General features: G+C 42.2%; 1 protein-coding gene across 2 annotated transcripts in view; it reads right to left on the bottom strand.

Annotated features, from left to right (window-relative positions):
* Positions 1-8,390: 8,390 nt before the first annotated feature.
* The window catches only part of MACC1 (MET transcriptional regulator MACC1), a 46,595-nt gene continuing 33,427 nt past the window's right edge, over positions 8,391-21,558 (bottom strand). For both annotated transcript variants that reach the window (XM_053264009.1, XM_053264008.1), the window contains exons 4-5: positions 14,828-15,016; positions 8,391-8,989 (exon numbers count right to left, since the gene is read on the bottom strand). In XM_053264009.1, the coding sequence (XP_053119984.1) occupies positions 8,777-8,989; positions 14,828-15,016 (402 nt within the window). In that variant the 3' untranslated portion in view covers positions 8,391-8,776. The remainder of the gene's footprint in view (positions 8,990-14,827; positions 15,017-21,558) is intronic.

Raw genomic sequence — 21,558 nt, 5'->3', positions numbered from 1 at the left:
AAGGCCATCAATGGTCTGAGAAAAACATTGCTTTTATAATAAACTGTGACATATCTATAAGACCCCTGCTAACTGAACAATAGAGGCACCTTTTGAAAGTGGTGATTCTCTTGATTGAGCAGAGGGAGAACACCTGGTCCCATCCATCCCCAGCACAACATCCTTCCAGTGGCTGTTGCTGGTTTCTTTTTAGATTGTGAGCCATTTGGGGACAGGGAGCCATTTCAATTAATTAATATGTAAACCACTTTGGGGACTTTTGTTGAAAAACGGTATATAAATATTCATTGTATTCATATATTGTAAACTGCCCTGGTTGTCTTAAATGCATTGAATACAGTAGCAGTGGAGAACTGACCTGATTATCAAGCCAGAGGTTGACAGTTCAAATCCCCGCTGGTGTGTTTCCCAGACTATGGGAAACCCCTATGTCAGGCAGCAGTGATATAGGAAGATGCTAAAAGGCATCATCTCATACTACATGGGAGGAGGCAATGGTTCTTATACTCTTTTGAGTAGTGAAATCCAAAATGGATTGTGAGGAGCTCCAAAAGGATCTCTCCAATCTAGGGATGTGCAAAAAATTTCGGGCACAGAACGATCTGTGCCCAAAATGAACAATTTTGGGTGATTCGGGGCTGAACCGAATCACCCCCGATGCCCCCCGAATTTTTTCGGGCACGAGCCGAATCACCCGAATTTCGGGCACAAAAAATTCGGGTGATTCGGTTCATGGTTGATTTTTGGCGATTTTTTAAAGTTTTAGTGACTTTGGGGCAGTTCGGGAGCATAGCATGGGATTTGGGCAAAAGGAGTGGGGTGGGGTGGTAGTGCCTAATGGGTGCAGGCTACCACCCCAATTTCAGGGGGATTGGGCAAAGGGCTGATTTTTGGTAAATTTCTGAAAATTTCATGTCTTTGGGGCAGATTGGGGCATATTGGGGCAGAAAGTGGGGGCTGGGGCAGAATAGTGGGGTGGGGTGGTAGGGCCTCATGGGTGCAGGCTACCACCACAATTTCAGGGGGTTTGGACAAAGGGGTGATTTTTTGAGAATTTTTGAAGTTTTGGTGACTTTGGGGCAGTTTGGGGGCAGAAAGTGGATCTGCCCCAAAATAGTGGGGTGGGGTGGTAGTGCCTAATGGGTGGAGGCTACCACACCAATTTCAGGGGGATTGGGCAGAGGGATGATTTTTTGAGAATTTTTGAAGTTTGGGTGTCTTTGGGGCAGATTGGGGGCAGAAAGTGGATCTGCCCCAAAGGAGTGGGGTGGGCTGGTAGATAGTGCCTGATGGCTGGAGGCTACCACCCATCCCCAATTTAAGAGTGATTGGGCAGAGGGGTGAATTATGGTGAATTTATTTGTATGAGGTTTGTCTTCATAAGGTGAAGTGTGCTAAATTGATTACTTCCTCATATTATTCATAGTAAAGGAAAGTGTGAAAAAGTGAAAGTGGGGTCATGAGAGTTGTTTAATTGAAAAAAATCTCATTTGCTATGATAGAATGAGAATTCACACCTCAGAAAAAACTTCTGAGGTGTGAATTCTCATTCTATCATAGCAAATGAGATTTTTTTCAATTAAACAACTCTCATGACCCCACTTTCACTTTTTCACACTTTCCTTTACTATGAATAATATGAGGAAGTAATCAATTTAGCACACTTCACCTTATGAAGACAAACCTCATACAAATAAATTCACCATAATTCACCCCTCTGCCCAATCACTCTTAAATTGGGGATGGGTGGTAGCCTCCAGCCATCAGGCACTATCTACCAGCCCACCCCACTCCTTTGGGGCAGATCCACTTTCTGCCCCCAATCTGCCCCAAAGACACCCAAACTTCAAAAATTCTCAAAAAATCAGCCCTCTGCCCAATCCCCATGAAATTGGTGTGGTAGCCTCCACCCATTAGGCACTACCACCCCACCCCACTATTTTGGGGCAGATCCACTTTCTGCCCCCAAACTGCCCCAAAGGCACCAAAACTTCAAAAATTCTCAAAAAATCACCCCTTTGTCCAAACCCCCTGAAATTGGGGTGGTAGCCTGCACCCATTAGACACTACCACCCCACCCCACTATTCTGCCCCAGACCCCACTTTCTGCCCCAATCTGCCCCAATCTGCCCCAAAGACATGAAATTTTCAGAAATTTACCAAAAATCAGCCCTTTGCCCAATCCCCCTGAAATTGGGGTGGTAGCCTGCACCCATTAGGCACTACTACCCCACCCCACTCCTTTTGCCCAAATCCCATGCTATGCCCCCGAACTGCCCCAAAGTCACTAAAACTTTAAAAATTCACAAAAAATCAGGACTTTGCCCAATCCCCCTGAAATTGGGGTGGTAGACTCTAGCCATTGGGCACTACCACCCCACCCCAAAATTTTGCCCCTGGGCCCCTTTTTACCCCCCGAATCGATTCGGATTCGGATTCGGATTAAATCCGAATCCGAACCGAATCAAGGGTGATTCGGGTGACCCAGATTCGGGCACAAAACAGAACGGGGGTGATTCGGCTCGGGTCCGAGCTGAATCACCCGAAAATCTGAATTGCACACCCCTACTCCAATCTAGGGGAGTGGGCAACAAAATGGCAAATGTGGTTCAATGTTGGCAAGTGTAAAGTGATGCACACACATTGGGATGAAGAACCCCAACTTCAGGTATACGCTTGTGGGATCTGAGCTGTTGGTGACTGACCAAAAGAGAGATCTTGGGGTCGTGGTGAACAGCTTGTTGAAAGTGTCAACTCAATGTGCGGCAGCTGTGAAAAAGGCCAATTCCATGCTAGGGATCATTAGGAAGGGGATTGAAAACAAAACTGCTAATATTATAATGCCCTTATACAAAACTATGGTGCGGCCACACCTGGAGTACTGTGTACAATTCTAGTCACCACATCTAAAAAGGACATTGTAGAACTGGAAAAGGTGCAGAAGAGGGCAACCAAGATGATCAGGGGCCTAGAGCACCTTTCTTATGAGGCAAGGCTACAACACCTGGGGCTATTTAGTTTTTTAAAAAGAAGACTGTGGGGAGGCATGATAGAGATCTATAAAATCATGCATGGTGTGGAGAAAGTGGGTAGAGAGAGATTCTTCTCCCTCTCACATAACACTAGAACCGGGGGTCATCCCATGAAATTGATTGCCAGGAAATTTAAGACTAGCAAACGGAAGTATTTTTTCACACAATGCATAATCAACTTGTGGAATTCTCTGCCACAAGATGTGGTGACAGCCAACAACTTGGATGGCTTTAAGAGGGGTTTGGATAACTTCATGGAGGAGAGGTCTATCAACGACTACTAGTCGGAGGGCTATAGGCCACCTCCAGCCTCAGAGGCAGGATACCTCTGAGTACCAGTTACAGGGGAGTAACTGCAGGAGGAAGAGCATGCCCTCAACTCCTGCCTGTAGGCTTCCAGTGATATCTGGTGGGCCACTGTGTGAAACAGGCTGCTGGACTAGATGGGCCTTGGGCCTGATCCAGCAGATCCGGCAAATCTGCTGGATCAGATCCGGCAAATCCCTCCTGTATTTTACCAAAGACAACCACAAGGCTCTGCGGTCACCAGGAATCAAAACCAACTCGACAGTACACTTTACTTTACTTTACCTTTACAGTATTTAGATAAATAATAAATAAGACTGCCAATCCTTGAAAAAATAGCACCGGGGGAGGAGGGGTCTGAAATTAATTTTTGCCATCCATCCACTTGAGGGGGGAAAGCAAAATGCTGGAGAAACTGGCATTTTTGACAAACTGGTAAATCTCAATCAATTTTTTATTACAGCCGTTGGCCAGCCAAGAGATAAAAATCAGAATAACAAATATTATAATATAATATAACTAATATACACAAATAGTAACTGGTAATAACACACAATAAAACAGTATACAAGCATCCAGAATAGATTACTTTAAAAACAGTAAAACAGCTCCTAAAATTGAGACCTTAATCTCATAGCAATATAAAAAAATTTGGCCACCACTTTTGTGGTCTCACAGCTTGTGTCCACAAGGCAATATTGTGTGTAAAAAAGCTCACACCTTCCAGGAAATCTAACTAACAGGGGGAAAATAAGTTCTTCTCTGACACCTCGATACAAAGAACAATATAACAGAACATGGGTAACAGTTTCCAGGAGGCCAGAGCCACAAGAGCAGAAAACCGTAGCTGAAGAATCCTTGGCGAACCTCCTTTCCAAAAGAGAGGAGGGCAGCACATTTAAGCGAGCCCAAGCAAAAGCAACAACTGGCAAATCTAAAATCAACATGAGCAGCAGGTAAGTACAAAAGGAAGTCCAGTGAAGGATGAGTTGCAACTTTGACAGATGTAAACATCACAGTTGAACAGGTAGTCAAAACACTCAAATGGTACTTTTTAAAGAACAGTATTAATCAAGAGGTTTTTTAAAAAACCAAAAACACCTATTATAATATCTTTTCCAAAAGTTGCATTTTGAAAATCAATGCAGTGTGGGATACAAGTTAATCAAAGCTGCATGGATTCTTATTCTTCACCATCTTGCAGGATTGCTCAACCTTTCTTTCACTGCTCAAGGTGCCCTTCAGCGTGCAAAACCCAACAAGGATCTAAAATGCTTTGGTTGGAATCTCTTACAAACAGAAGCAAGTTATATTCAGGATCTCAACAAGTTTCACCTGTAGGTTAAAAGGTTGCGCTTGAATAAGACTGGCCAGAATAAAAATTATTCATCAATAATTTAATTTAATATAACTTAATTCATGATATAGAATGACATCCAATGGATGTATGTGTGTATATTTGTCTCTCTGCTCAGTGGAAAAGTTGGATCACTTTAAATATAGTGGGTAGCATCCAAAGTAGCACTTCTGTGACCAGATGTTCCCCTCCCGTGCTGCTTCTGCATCCCCCAAAATCTGCTCCCCTCAACCATCAGGGACATATTTTCAGGTGGCTACAGAGGGATCTACCTGAAGAGGGCATCAAACTGAGCTTGGTGTTTCTCTGTCGTGTATACTGTCTGCCATGAGCTATGGAAAAAACACCCAGCAATCCCAACAGTGTGCTTGCAGAAGGAAGTTGTCACACTAGCTACTTGTGCTAAGTCTGGAGCTTGTGTTCCAGACTAGTGTTTCACGAACGCAAACATATTTGATCTTGTGCAATAAGTTATGCAAACTGTGGCATGCACACCTCATGTGTTTTAAAGAAGTTTCTGCACAATAACACAATTTTTAAAAAGCGAAGTAGTGCGGCTGCACAATCCTTTTGTACTAGTGTAACTTTGTCCATTGCACAAGGGCAGAGTTAGTCAGGATGTTGGCCAGTGTCTTTCACTTTCTATTCAAACCCTATGGGTTGGGTAACGGTAAAGTTGTGCCATCGAGACGGTGTCAATTCCTGGCAACCACAGAGCCATGTGGTTTTCTTTGGTAGAATACAGGAAGGGTTTACCATTGTCATCTCCTGCACAGTATGAGATTATGCCTTTCAGCATCTTCCTATATCGCTGATACCCGACATAGGTGTTTCCCATAGTCTGGGAAACAAACCCGTGGGGATTTGAACCAGCAACCTCTTGCTCCCTAGGCAAGTTACTTATCTGCTGTGCCATTAGGTGGCTTTATGGGTTGGGTACAAAATGAACTTCCATCTATTATGATGGGGTGGGCAGCCAAAGACACTCTTTGCCCAGGGCACTATTGATCCTAGGACTGGCCCCGAGTGTTGGCTTAAGATACAAGACAGTGTTACTTAGGACTAGGTCACACATTTCTATATGGTCTCTTTTGTAAGGAATATGAATTCCTACATATTGATGTAGGCTTCCATAAATTAATGTGTGAAGGAGTCCATATATACACAACCCTACCCAGAGATGCTCTTAACCCTGGACTTCCGGGACCTCCACACCCCCTGGGGGCCCCCAAATCCTCTTTAGTCTGTCCTGGGTGGTGTGTGAGAGCTCTGCTTTAGAGACAGAGTGGGGAAAGAAATATGTGGGATGAGAATATGTTATGTAGCGTGTTGAAATGTTTCTGCTAGTGCATATTTGCATAAATATATTTTTTAAAATTCTTTTTTATATTTTTACATTCTTGTGAGTTCAGTTGCTGTTTGTTCCCTCAAGAACCCATGTGTTAAAAATACTGTGTGTTTCACTGGGTGTGTGTATGGGGAGGGGGATGATGCTTAACTTGCAGTGTATAAGAGATGGGGGGTGCTCCAAAGGCCGTTAGGTCCCGGCTACAAAATTACCTAGGTGCACCTGCGCCCCAACCTATTTCACTGTTTACACACACTTACACTTACACTTACACTTACACTTACACTTACACACACACACACACACACACACACACACCAACTCGGAGAGCCTGATTCTGGGGCTAGTGTGGGCAAGAATGGCTTACATGTTGTGTAGCAGCATTACAGAGCCATAAGACTGTGCCCCGGGGTCTGCTGTGGATTTCTAATGCAACTCCGATGCTGTTCAGAAGCAGTGCTTATGGAAGCAGCTGTTCCATAGTTGGGGAAACGGCAGAACTGCTGTTTCCGCAACCACTGCTTCAGAACCGAAGATGAGACTGAGAAGTCCATAGCAGCCCCAGGATGCATCATTATGGCTCTGTAATGTTGTGTTTCATGTAAACTACTGGGTTTAACTCCGTATATTACTTTGGTTGCATTAGCAGATAGGGCAAAATCAGTCACTTCTATGCAGAACATTTCCCCAACACCAAGCAACTTAACATTTCAAGTAAAGAATTACCAGTGTCTCTTTTTGCAGTTTTGAGATGGGCATCTTAGAACTGTGTGAACATTATTTTCCACCACTAAGATTGCTGCTGAACACACAGTAGATTGCAAAGTAGCAATTTTTGTATCTTGAGTCTCTTTCTTCTTTTATAGAAGTTTGTAAATAGACGAGAGGCAAGTAATGATGGACTATTCGTAAGTTAACCTAAAGATAAGTCATGCTCTCAAGAATTTGCTTTTTGATTATTAGAACATTTTAACAAAAAAGTTACACAGGTCTAAACAAGACTGTAGATAATGGGAGATAAAAATCTGAATCTAACATGTGTGTGCTGTATCACATTTGAGCTAGAAAAGGAGATAGTGGCCTTAATAGCAGTCATTGATCCGGTAGTTGCAATTGACCCTTTTAATCTGGCTTTGCCTAATTTAAAACCCATACAAATAAAACACAGCAAGTAAAAAACATGTGCATCAATAGTAACTGTACATAAACTTCTACAGATGAAATAATACAAAAATAAAATCTCTTTTGGAAATAGGTGGATACAGACAACCATTTTACCAATGAACAATATCTCTCGTAATCATCACGTAAGGAGAATCAAGTGGAACAAGACAGAATGAAGTGGATTCTTCAGCCACTATCACCTCTGAGCAGAAGCACCTTTTTAAAGTGGTGATTCTCTTTGTTTCGCAGGGGGAGAGCAACTGGCCCTATCCACCACCACCACCACCACCACCACAGTATTGCTCCAGGGGCTGTTGCTGGTATCCATCTTGTGTTTATTTTTTAGATTGTATGCCCTTTGGGGACAGGGACCCACTTTATTTCTGTATTTATTTATATCTATGAAACCGTTTTGGGAACTTTTGTTGAAAAGCGTTATATAAATATTCGCTGTATTCGCATTGGAACTGTGATAGCAGTGCAGCCAGTCCTATCTTGGCCCCTGGGTCTGAATGGCAGCTTCCACTGAATCTCCAGAAGGTAGACTCTTGTACCCTCCATGTTCTATTGACTGTTATCAAGAATTAAAGTGACTCAAAGAATGTGTCACCATTGTCACAGAAGCTCAGTCCCAGATATCACTACTGAATGGCAGATGAAGCATTAGCTGGGAGGTGGGTGAAAGGCTTTGACTAGCTGGGAATGAGAAATGGAGATGCTTTCTTGTGAAATACATTAGTCTAGTGCTGGAAGAATGAGAGCCACAACAGGACCATGAAGGGGAGAGGCAGAGGGAACAACAGCTGATAGAGATGCCGAGATAAAGCCTTCCAGGGACCATGGTAGGGACCTTGGTAGAAAACAGCTCCATCTTCGCTCTACCTAAGGTACAGCTTCTTTCCATTGCCAGCAACATCATCATATCCAGGGTAACTGGAGGATTGTGGGCCAATAATAAAGACAGCTGACACAGAACTTTTCACACAACATATTTTCACTGGAATCTCTATACTCAGTGGCACCTAAAGTCCTCTACCCAATGAATACATGCAATGAAGCAGCATCCCTGAATTTCTTAGAATAACCGTGTGTGTGTGTGTGTGTGTGTGTGTGTGTGTGTACACATGCACATACACACACACACACGGTTTTCCCAACTGACCTTTTCAGCAACTACACTAGCAGATGTAAGGAACAATTTCTAAGGAAAAACTACCTAATAAGTAGTGTGTGCAACTTTGCTTCCCAATTTGTAATCCTCCACTGCTGTAGTTCCAAAGTATTATCCTGCAGCCGGTTGCAAAAGTGTTCCAAGTCGCGACTGCTGGATGCAAACAGCTTTCAAGACATGCTGTGTTATGTACATAGGTATCAGTTTAAAAAAAAAAAAAAAGGTACTGCTTGAAAAATAAATGACAATTTTAAAAAGTTGTAGCCAATAAAAATCACCCACAATAGGGTGACGTTTCTCAGATAAAGACATTAAATGGTCCTTAAGGCCAGTCCCCCAGTTCAAAAGCTTTGAGTTTCAGTCAGATAATTTATAGAGCACCTTTCCTAATCAGAATTTTATTCTTCATATATCCTGGAGAAAGCAGATACACGCAGGACCTCCATGCTGTTCACCAGAATTAGAGCCCCAGTTAATTCTCGCCACTGTTTGGTCACGGGGTTTTTCATTTTGTCCAACGAAGACTGTAGGTCTTGCAACATGTCTCGGTAGCTGTCACCATAGTGAGCTCCCCAAGTGTACAGAAAATCATATGCCGGTTTCCACATCATCTGCCATTGAATAAAGACTGGTGATTACATGTTTAGATACACAGCATACTCCGATAATCTACCCAGGCATAGATTCAGTTCTAACAGACTCATTAAATTGCTAATGAAATCAGTTACTATAGTATCTATAATTTTCTTTAAGAGAACTCAACAGTGTGAGTCTGAAAGATATTTTCAGCCTGAAAAGTACCAGAAAATTGACAATAAACTTCTGAGACTACTTTCACATCTCATTGGGATTTCTTCTCTAAAAAGGGTTCTCTGGGAGGTTCTAAAGCACAACTCAGCCACCTTGGCAACCTGCTGGTTGTCCCCTTACAAAATTGATCACAAAATTGATCCAGTACTCCTGTACTGGAATATTTGCTGCTAATTTCATGAGATAACCATATGTCTTTGGAAAATGCCACTCCAATTCAGAATGAACAATTCAGGAAGGATGGATTTTGGTTTTTGCATCCATTTGGCTATTGTTTCATAAACAAGGTAAAGCAGGTAGAGAATACCTGCTCTACCTCTTTTGCTTTGGCATGGTTATTGCTTGCCTGCTCTGTTGCCGCTCTGAGCCCCTGATATGCACTCCCTGTTGAGATAAGAGACTGCTCATCTCTGACAACTTTTTAAAAGTCTTTAAAGACACATTTATTGACCCAAGCTTTTTAACTAGACTTGTGGTTTTTAATTGTTTTAAGGTTTTAATTTCTGTTTTGATTTGTTTTATTTTGCTGTAAACTGCCCAGAGACTGAAGTTTGGGGTGGTCCACCTAATGGTGCAGTGGGAAAATGATTTGACTAGCAAGCCAGAGGTTGCCAGTTCAAATCCCCAATGGTATGTTTCCCAGTCTATGGGAGGAGGGGCACCTATATTGGGCAGCAGTGATATAGGAAGATGCTGAAAGGCATCATCTCATACTGCACAGGAGATGGCAATGATAAACCCCTCCTGTATTCTGCCAAAGAAAAACCACTGGGTTCTGTACAAATATGATAAATAAATAAATAAATAAAAAGAACTTTGGCTTTGCCATTCCCGTGGGTAGGGTTGGATATGGCTTGTCTGGTTCCCATACTGGGTTTATGGGCAGTGAGTTAGGACACTGGCCTAACTATAGCATAGAACTGCCATACCCAAAACCTTTCATCATGAGTAGTCAATAAGCATGTATTTCCCGGACTGGATCTAGAAGAGTAACAAATAACAGCAAACCAGAACTCTAAAGGAGTTCCCTTAAAAATAAAAAAGGGGGGGGGGGGTAGGGAAGCCATTAGCAAGGTACTCTTAGAACGTCTATTTTTAAAAGAAAGGTATCCTGAGAGCTTCTATTTATAAAAGAAACAGGAAACTCCTCTTTTGAGGAACACCTAAAAACCACAAGTGGAGAGCAGGATTAGCATTGACAACAGTGGAGTCAGAATGTCATCCCCATTGCTGCGGGGTGACTCTTAAAAGCACAGACAGCTGCTGTAAAAATAACCTTGAATCCGCAGCTCTTGGACTTCCTGGATCAAATGTGCTCAATTAAGCTTGATTTGCAAATAAAAAGAAAGGTTTCCTAGATGTCAGTTCTGCAAACTCAGCCTGGCCTGTGAAAATCAAGCTGTGTTTTTGCTGTCTTGTTCCTCATCAATTTTACAATTAGAACTTGAAGCAGGATGGGATGCAACTCGCTCTTATCGCTGTTATCCTTAACAGCAATTAGAAGCTGCAGAGTGGCAAAGTAATGTAATAGGATTCTTTGAACATACAGATTGGTTGAATAAGCAAGGACTATTTTAAAGGTCTCATTGTATTTCTGTGAAACATCCACTGAAGACGTTTCCACTACAACTAGTAATGACTAATCTTAATGAAGATTCTGGATGTATATCTCATTGCTAAAGGAGCTTAGTAGTGGAAGTCAACGGATTAAATTTGTGAAATCAAAGTTAGTAAAATGAAGGCATTTGCATATTTAACAATCTATAAAGTTGTATGGTTGGTAGACCCCATTCAGTTCAAAAAAAGACAATCACTCTAAGCAGGTTGCATGCATACTACAACATAGTTATATCTACATGTATATTTGCAGATATAGAAAAATCAAATGGGCTAAAGACCAGGTTTGTTTGAAAGACCCCTCCAGAAGAGACAAGTGAGAAACTACAATAGAATCTTATTGTTATTTTATGTCTTGGCTCAGGCTTTTCCCATTTTGTTGTAATTTAGTAATTATTAATTTGTGCTACTTACATTAATGGAAAATAAACAACACCAAAATTGCCCCAGTGGGGAAAAAGGGGGTCATGGTTATTGAGTTTTGGCAATGTAGAAGAAGTATTAAAGTAAAGTGTGCTGTCGAGTCGATTTCAACTCCTGGTGCCTACAAAGCCCTGTGGTTTTCTTTGGTAGAATACAGGAGGGGTTTACCATTGCCATCAGGAGGGGTTTACCATTGCCTTCTTCCACGCAGTATGAGTTGATGCCTTTAAGCATCTTCCTATACCGCTGCTGCTCGATATAGGTATGAGCGGGGATTCGAACCAGCAACCTTCTGCTTGAGTCAAGCATTTCCCCGCTGTGCCACATAAGGTGGCTCTAGAAAAAGTATTAGGGAAACAGAAAATACAAGAAGAGATGCAGGCACGGATGGAGAAGAATAAAGGGTTAGTCAGTTGATGTTGATATGCAAGAAAATTAGCTGTACTATCAAAATGCAGAATCAAGTAGAGGGTGACATGGCCATAACACATCTGGGAGTTTATCAGAGGCATTCTGCAGTTGACTAGAGTAGAGAAAGGACAGAAGGGAAGGCCATCAAGGAAAAGACTAGAGTGTAGGGTTGTACAAAGAATGGATGAAGTTTTAGTAGCAATTATAGTGAGGATCTTTGTGAAATGTGCTGGAAGTAGGCACCAAAGTTTTTGTAGAATTAAGATAAATATTTAAACAAGATAGACTCCTACCTATAAATACTATAGATTGACACAGGGGTGTCTCTATAATTGAGTGGATGGGTTCAAAGAACCCCCCCAACTCCTGGGGGCCGCCAGCTCCACCCCTCCCTATTTTTTTCATTATCAAGGGGCCACCAGGGAGTTCAGTTCAGAGGTTCAATGGTTCTAGGTCAAACCGAACCCCGCCCCCAGTTCCGTCTGGACCGGGAACAAACCCCCCGACCAGTTCACGGAATGAATAGTTGTTAGAGTGCTGGACTAGGACTGGGGAGACCCGGGTTCAAATCCCCATTCAGCCATGATGCTTGCTGGGTGAGATTGGGCCAGTAACCTCTCTCTCAGCCTAACCTACTTCACAGGGTTGTTGTGAGGAGAAACTTATGTATGTAGTACACTGTTCCGGGCTCCTTGGAGGAAGAGCGGGATATAACATGTAAAATGTAAATGTTATATATATATACACACACACACACACACACCTTTCTCCCCTCTGGGGGAGTTCACTGGGGCGGTGGGGGGTCCATGGAGGTTCCCCCTCTTGCCAACAGCCTTCAAAATGCCTCCCTCCGGCCCATTCGGGCTGGTTTGGGGGCCATTTGCACATGTGCGGTGGCCATTTAAAAAAAATAAATTAAAAATGGCCACTGTGCATGCGCAAATGACCTCTGTGAGGCCCTGGCCCATGACAGGCCTCGCAGAGGCCATTTGCACATGCCCGGGAGCTTCCAAAATGGCCACTGCACAAATATACAGAGGCACAAACAGGCCCCAAAACTGGCCCGAACAGGCCAGAGGGAGGCATTTTGAAGGCCAGTGGGGGGGATGGGGAACCTCTGCAGACCCCCCCCCGCTGCCACCCCAATAAACACCCACAGAGAGGAGAAAGGTTAAAAATTTTTTTAAAAAAAACACGCAAACCCTGCCCCCCGAACCGAACCGGGGGTGGGGAGGTCCTAGTGGGTGCAAAACTGAACTGGGCCAGTCAGGTTCGAGTCCAGTTTGGGCTCGAACCAAACCGGGCCAGCCGGTTCCATGCACACCCCTACCAGGGAGAGGGGCAAATATGAGTCCCCTCTCCCCTCGCAATGCCCCTGGATTGACATGTCATACTAGAAGCAGCTATATCTCTCATCGTGGGCACATTACAAGGTTTAAACAAGTACAATTTGGAAAAAAGAGCATAATGTGGTACAGGTCGAGTATCCCTTACCCGGACATCCGAAATCCGGAATGCTCCAAAATCTGGACACCATGCCGTAACAAAGAAACCCCAAACAAAACGCCTCGGCTCAAATGCAGTGAAGCCACCTTCCTCAGGGCCAGGGCCCTCCCGCTGCCGCCTCCCTCAGGGCCAGGCCAGACCGTCCCGCCACTCTTGCAAGAGTTCCACCTCACATTCCAGCCCCTTGTCTACCAGAATTATATGCCTGTACATAGAAGATTCCCAAATCTAGAAAAGTCCGAAATCCTGAACACTGCTGGTCTCAAGCAGTCTGGATAAGGGGTACTCGACCTGTAATTAGGGCACTACACTTTAGCAAGGAAGAGCTGGAGAAACGGCCCAGGTCTATGAAAGTCTCACACAGTGGCATTGAACAAGTCATTATTTCTTAGCCCAACAGCCAGTCCTCCCCTGGGTTTTAGCTATTAAAATAGCATACTCAGTTCTCTGAGAAGCATACAACATTCTCTGAGAAGCATAATGATGTGCTGGTGCCCTTTGGTGGGGTCTTAGGATGCAATACAGAGCATCTTTCCCTCCATCTCCTTCCCTTTACTAACTGTCTGTCAGATGACACTACTGTACGGAGTGGAGACAAATTCCCAGTTTAAGTCCAGTTGTGCTGCTTCCCTTCACAAGGAGTCAGGCCAGCTTCCAGAATTCCAGGAAAAAGGAAAAGGATCCAAGGGAACTGTTGGTCTTGTATTTAGTCCATGTTCTGCTACTCCTGTGTAACAGGGCAGAGTAGATTCATCTGCAAAATGGGATTAGCAGTGCTCTGCCACAAAAGGCTGCTATGCTAACGAAGAATGAAAGCATATGTTTTTAGAGACCCTGACCCTTTGCTGAGAAAAGTTCAATTATAAATCAAAACCACAAAATTTATATGGATATAGTGTTAGAGTGCACGAGAAAAAGAAAGTGGAAATAGATATGAAGGATTAAAATAATCGGCAAAGGAACTGGAGAAATCTTAGAAATGGTCGAGATTCAGAGAGAAAATCACAGTCCTGAATATAGTTAAAAGCTATACTGTATAAAGGAATTTGATATATTGGCCCTAGGAAGTTGAAGATGTCCCTATGTTCAAAGGCCTATAGCTGACCAACATTTATGAGCCAGATGGGTTTAGGTGGACTTTAGGCAATGGATTCAAACAAGATTAAAACAATGTTCTTCTAGGTATTGCATAAAACAACAGAAGAAGGATCTACCCTTGATCAAGAACTGTCACTGATTTCAAAAAAGTAACAAGTTTAAAGTTTGAAAACCTAATAGGGAAAGCACATTGTATATTTTTAGGGGTTGTTTAAGGCTGAGAAAAAGCACAGCTCATAATGCAGAGGTGTAACTATAATTGTATCAGGGGCGTAACAAGGCTGGAGTGGGCCTAGAGACAAAATTTTAAAATGGGCCCCTTGCTGATAAACACACACACACTTCACAATATATAGTCATGTGACTTGCCTCTGGGGGGGCTCTCGAGGCGTGGGGGCCCCCAGGCAGCCGCCTCCCCTTGCCTAATGGTAGTTACGCCCCTGAATTGTATAATTATAATTCAAAGAACCCAGGCCCCCAGCAATCCCTGTCTCAAATCACTCTTAACCATTGTCTGTCTGCAGCCTAAAATTTTGCAAAATTTATAGCAAAAGAACAGACAGGGAAAGATCACCAGATCTCACCTCTGGAGGCACCTCTCCACTTTTATTCCGGTGGGGGATTTCATAAGCTTCAATTTGTTGTTTGGTGAGTCGGGCTAATTTTTCTGCCAGCTCTCTCCAGCCTTTCCCAAGCTTTACAGCTGAAGTAAAAATGACCGTGTCCTGGGTAATGCGTGCTAGTAATCCTTGGCAATCCAGCTTCAGAAGTGCCTGCAGTCACAAGTTTAATTGTTATGTTTTCAAGCAATCTTTAGCAACAAATAGTTATAGTCTCCTCTTATAACAACTCTGAAAATAATATGAACTTTTCTGTTTCTTTACATATCACACACGTTGCTTATACTTTTTGTGTAAGCATCATTTTTCACACAAGAGTTGTCTAGGAGTTAAAAAAATAATTAACCTGACATAGTTTCTCTATTTCAGATCTCATTTTGGTTACCATTTTCTCATCTAGTTGGAAATAAGTGTTTTTCAATACCTGGGACTTGAAACTTTGCTTCTCAAAAGATACCACGATTAAGAAAAACATGAATAGAGTTATATTTTTATTGCTAAGGTCCGGACAAGCAAGGAAGAATGTTCACAACAAAGACAACAAAGAGAATGTATTCTGCTGTAGTAAAAGAGCTGACAACTTTGTAAAAACTGGTAAAATTTTCAAACACTGGAAAATTGCTACTTCAATATTCATCTGTATTATTAAAGAATTGGAAATAAAAGAATCCAAGACCTTTTCAGAAAGAGCCAAACGAGAAATATCAGCCCTAATTCACCTAGACCTGCAGGTCCTACAGTGCTGTAGACTTGGCTGCCCCAGATCATGTCCTTCATACAGATGAACACATTTATCAAGCGGAAAGCTACCACAGGGTGCCTGTAACAGCTTGGCAAACTAAGCATGTGTATTGTTCTACCAGGTGGTAAGAAAAGTCTTTCAGACTTCTGCACTCAATCAGAAATCTGTGGGAGCAGAGGAATGGTAAATTTAACTTTATTAACTTTATTTATTGTTCTATTTCACAGAACAATACATACCAGCTTATCAAATGGTGACATGCACACTGTGATAAGTTATCACATAGGTGACAATACAGGTGACCATATCACATTGGTCACCTGTATTCACCCAGGGTGAAGGGAGGGGAAATGACTACTAAACTGAATACATGGTCTCCATTTATGTTATTCTGAAATCAAAGATATGTTGAAAATATTAATTCTGGATCTCATATTTCCTTTGTTTGACTTGTGGGTGCTGGAAATGTATACTGCCATATGCTAAGTGTGTGTGATACTACTAATGAGAAGATATTAACATCAAAATATTATGAAGGTGTCAAGTGAAGTCTATTTTATTTGCCTAGACTTCTGCTTAAATAGCATTCTTGTTTATTCTGCTGCTGCAGTTTTTGGTGCTGTTCTCAGTGTTGTTCCATCTGTTTTTACTTATTTAATTTTGTTATCAATTTACATTAGTTTTAATCTCTTCTAATGTTGCCTTGCTGCAGAGCAGCCTTTATTGCATATAGTGGAAAGATAGGTACAGATATTTAAAAATAAATGATATAAGCTTTCAACATTTTACATAAATTCATCCAGCCAGTGAGTAACTTCTCTCAACAGACAAAATTGGGCATCAGCCAGCAGTTAAAGTTATCCTTTTAAAACAGAATTCTGAGAATATAATAGGGAGACTATTATGTAAAACCCATTGAGGAGATTCTCACAATCAGCAAACAGCGGGCTAAGGGAGCCTAGCCCGCTTTTTGCTGATCGTCTCCTGCCACGGGAGCTGCATCGCTCCCGGCAGCAAACTCTCCTAATTCCCCTTCCCCTTAGCCGAGGTTAGCGGAGCGAGCGCTCCGCTAACCCTGTCTTTTTGATCGTGTATTGCCGTGGCGTGGCTCTGCGGCAACACACGAGGAGACCCCCGGCGGGATGCTGAAACAAGCCTACCAACCCTGGGGGTCTCTCCAGGATGCCCCGCGAAGTCACGCAGGGCATCCTGGAACTTCCGGGGGCCACGTGGCCCCTGATCCCCGCAGCCCCCACTGGCTCCATGGTGGAGCCGGCAGTTGTGTGGGCAGCCGATCCGGCTGCCCTGGGCTGTCTGAGGATTGTCTGTGGGGAGAGCAGGCTAAGCCCGCTCTCCCTGCAAACCCTTTGAAGGTGGGTCTTGCCGATCATGAGACTCGCCTCACTTTCTTAGGGAAAGCCACATTTGAAGAGTTAATCTAGAAAAGAGATTAAAAGAGGAATCTAATTCATGAGTTTTTCTAGCTCACCCTCAAACTGCCAAAAAATGAGTATTCGAATTTTAAAAAGTGTTATGCAAATCTTGATTTTAATTTGAAACTGCATAGTCACATTAATCAATAATAGTATTTACTCATTATTAATAATAGTATTTACTCATTATTCTGATTAAGGATATCAGGACAGTACTCCCTATAGTAATTAGCCAAGGAAAATTCCAGCTAAAATCACAGAGAGCTTTGCTCTGAGGAATGACCAGAACTCGGTTGTTGCTGACTTAGAAAAAGTAGCTATTGAAAGTCTGGCTTTAAAGAACAGTATAGAAGAAAAATCTCCAGGACATGACTTTCCCCTCTTTGTCCTCCGTATGAATCTCCTTCGGAATCCCAACGTAATCATGTTTAAATATATACAAAATTTTTGCTTTGCTAAAGACACAGCTGAAAGAGGAATATAGCTTTACATAAGAACAGCCCTGCTAGATCAGGCCCAAGGCCTATCAAGTCCAGCATCCTGTTTCACACAGTGGACCAGTAATTTGCCTCTGAGAAGCCCACAGGCAGGGGGTGAGGGCTTGCCCTCTCTCCTGCTGTTGCTCCCCTGCAACTGGTATTTAGCAGCATCTTGCCTCTGAGGTTGGAGGTGGCCTATAGCCACCGGACTAGTAAGCATCAGGGATGACCCTTGTATTAACTGACTATACTAAACTTTGTGGCCAATATGGTGTGCCACTTTACAAGGGTACAACAAAAGCTCCATCCTCTCAAGGAGATAATTTAACTGTGAATTAACTAACAGGCTTGCAGTGGAGGAGAAGGGAGAGGTACCTTTTGCTTCTCTCTGCTCCCTGCAAAAACCCTTTTTGTGTTCAGCAATATGTATGTGAGGGTTGCACAACCCACAGCATGTTGGGACACCCTTGATAAGAAATCTTCCTTTATAGCCTCAATTCAGATAGTCCTGATTTAGGAGAAATCTCTTTTACATTTAGATTTGTCCCTGTGCTATCTCTGATTGTTGCCTACACGGACAGCAGCACAATATAATTCATTTTGGTTTGCCTTCCTTTCCCTTAGGACCGTATGAAGTGGTGTGCTTCTGCTGAGGCAGAATTCTGTTGCATGTTGTCATGACTCAAAGCAGTATGAAAGTATTTGTAGCCCCACAACAAGATATTGTGGGAAATGTAGTACCTATAAATATGGTACTTTCCAAGGAAGAAAAACAGATGAGTAACATTCATGAAAAGGCAGGACAGGAAGAAGTGTATACTGTTCCAGGGCCAATCTATTTATTATTAAATTTGTCTTATATACCACCTCCTCCAAAGACTTTAAACATTACTGCTCTCCTATGGAGGCCATCAAAAAGTGTTTCTGTGTAGGATGTGAAGCAATCATTTGATAACATTCTTTGAAAAGTCTCCATGGAAAGAACCCTGAAATGAGGAAGGAATTTCACTTTCTCCTTAGAGGACCCCTAAAATCTGCAGAGAATTTCCACTTTTTGCTGGCTGTAACATTTAAAAGCTTAATAAGTATGGCTCTGTCTCATGCAATGTCTCCACCAGGGCTGGATTAAAGCTTTTGTAAGCCCTATGTATTCTCATAATAGGACCCCAAGATGGACCTATAGATAAATATTTACATTGTGTACAGTGTATAGGTCCCCTAATATGTCCCATTATATGTCTAATGTGTCACAATTGGCATCTGCAGGGTTGGATGGATTATTCATTATTTCCTCACAAAAAGTTGTATGGTGAGGTGAGGTGCGAAGGGGAGGGGTGAATTTTTTTACAAGTTTATATTCTTACATTTTTAGCTTATGCTTGTTGAAATCTTGTACTGAAAAATCATTTTTAAGAAGTTAAAAATCTCTCACTCCATTTTCTCCTCCTTCCCTCCCATCCCTTCTCCTTTCTGACTCCAAATCCCACACTCTTTACAGGATCCCCACTGGGACATACTTCTCAACAACAAAACATAAGAGATTACTAGATAGAATATAACCCCCTATCTGCTTTATTTACTACTCGAAGTTGAGTGACCCCCAAAATAGCCAAATGGATCACCAGACTTGTGGACTTTAATTTCCAGGTGGAATATCTGCCAGGTATTTGGAATACAACTACAAATTGTTTATCTCGATTTCTAGGCTAACAGCAGATCACAGGATGAAGTAGTAACTGCACAAATTGCTTCATCCTGTCATGTCTTCTGAGTGATCATGTCTTCTGAGTGGAAAGCGGCCCTCAGTGCTGATTAAGTGCTTAAACCTTATATAAGATAGCTTTGTATTAATGAGGGAAGCAGCTATAAAACAGAGCCCTTACAGTTTGGACTATTCCTTACACACTTGAGGGGCTTAGAAACACATTGTTGACCTTCAGCAACAAGTTTCTGATCTTGCAAAATCCTCCCAGAGTGCTCCCCATGCTCCAGACTCTAAGGGCTCTGACGTAGCAGCATGTGCACAGTGGGAAAGGGGGGGGGGTTGTGTGAGAGCTCCCATCATGCCCCCACCATCCTTCAAAGCACATATACTTCATTAGTTGAGAAGATATCAGCCATTTCTAACATACAGTCATGTTTAATTATTCTGTCATATTTTTTAAGTTCTGCAAAGTTTTAATTGCCATTCTTAGGGAGGAAGCAGAGAGATAGAGAGCGAGAGAGACTGTTAGCTTTACCAAGAAACACAGCTGTATAATGAGCCTGAAAATATCACCTTAAGGGAAGCGGAAAATGAGAGAGGGAGAGAGAACCTTTACCTGTAAGCTGGTGTTTTAAATTACAACTGCAGAGAAGTAATAAGTCCCTAAGTGGTATGTGTATCACTTGACAATGACAAAACCCATGACTCCTGTTGTTTGCCATTTTTAAACAAAATGACTTTTGTTATTTTTGGCAATGTGCTAATGAGTGGTGTGACATCACAGAAACAGGAACAAGATTTCTGTGATAAATATTGGGGTTAATTGCTGTGGGAAACTAGTTCTAAACCAAGAAACTTTCGAATAATATGAAGATAGGAGATATCTAGTTTTTGTGTTTTAGGGTACCACAGAACTCCCATTTTCCAAAATATGCGATATGCAAATTCATTGTCTGATTCTATATCAATCTGTGGAAACTGCATTTTACCAGTTAGAGCTTATTACACATACACATGACTTGTTTTTCGTTTTCTGCTAAATATAAAGGGTGCCTGTGGAATCCTTGTAAAGTTTCTCTTAAAACCCCTGTTATTTCTAATTCTTCTATAAAGGTGCATGCTTAATTTAATGGTAGGGCTCTCCTCTCAGAATTTTTCCATTCGATATTTTATTATAGAATTTAAAAGCATATGCTCTCTAATCCATGAAGATTAAAGTTAGGTAACATGATACTTTTTATTAAACTGATTTCTATGAGCGTCAGAATATATTTGATTTTGGGCTACACAGACCTGGTTGTTCAGTTTTCATATATATGATTCCTCATCAACCTCCATATAGTCTAAACCCTTACTAGATCTAGGGTGACTCCAGTGGGGCAAGGAGGGCAAGTGCCCCCTCAGAGAAGTAGTTTGCCCCACACCTGCCCCCCATTTCTGTTTCAGAAGTGTAACATGTGGGACACAGCTTGCCCCCCCCCAAACATGCACTTTGCCCCATCTGTCTCCTCAATTTTCCCCCCAGCACTGCCACTGTACTGGATGCCTTTTTAGTAAGCCAACAACATTTACTAGTAAACAAGCTTTTTAAAAAAAAAAACTAGCTTGTCAGTCACATATTCATAATAATAATATTGCTCAATGTGGCCTAAAAAAAGAATATATATCTATAACATGTTCAGCACATGGTCATGAGGAGACAATTCACTAAAGGCAACCAGGTGAATGGCTACTTGCAAACCTGTTTACTGGGGCCTCATGGACTTGGTCCAGAACTTAAATGAGACTCCATATACTGTAGATGTTCAGAAAATTGCAAATTGGAGCAAAATGCTCTCAGGTTCATAAGAAGCCCCAACATATAACCAGCATACCCCTGGTATCAGATGATTAAACTGAACCTACATGAGTTCAAAGCATATACATTTGAAATAAACTTGTTCCAAGATGGTGGGTGAGGCAATATAATGTAGTAGGATAGCAATGACTATGAATATCAGTTGAGTGAGAGTGAAGGAGACGAGTTGAAGGTTGCTTGCAGCCAATCAACAAATAGCCCAAGTAAGCCAGAATGAGAATACGCCCTCAAAGCAACTGTCAGATGAAACACATTTTCCCTTCTCTACATGATGTGGGGAGGGGAAAGATAAGAAGAGAGCCTGCCTTGAAAATCTAGGAAGTTGTCAGACACTGTTTTCCAGGAAGTTTTTTAGATCTCTATAGGAGATAATATCAACACACACACACACACACACACACACACCAAGCTTTAATAAAGAACTGGGCATTTTTGGTAAAGTGAACTGCAACCATGAAACCTCACTGATCAATCAGTA

This window comes from Hemicordylus capensis, chromosome 6, assembly GCF_027244095.1.
Source record: "Hemicordylus capensis ecotype Gifberg chromosome 6, rHemCap1.1.pri, whole genome shotgun sequence".
Taxonomy (NCBI): Eukaryota; Metazoa; Chordata; class Lepidosauria; order Squamata; family Cordylidae; genus Hemicordylus; species Hemicordylus capensis.
The sequence above is the reverse complement of the archived record's forward strand: the minus strand, read 5'-3'. Positions and strand labels throughout refer to the sequence as shown.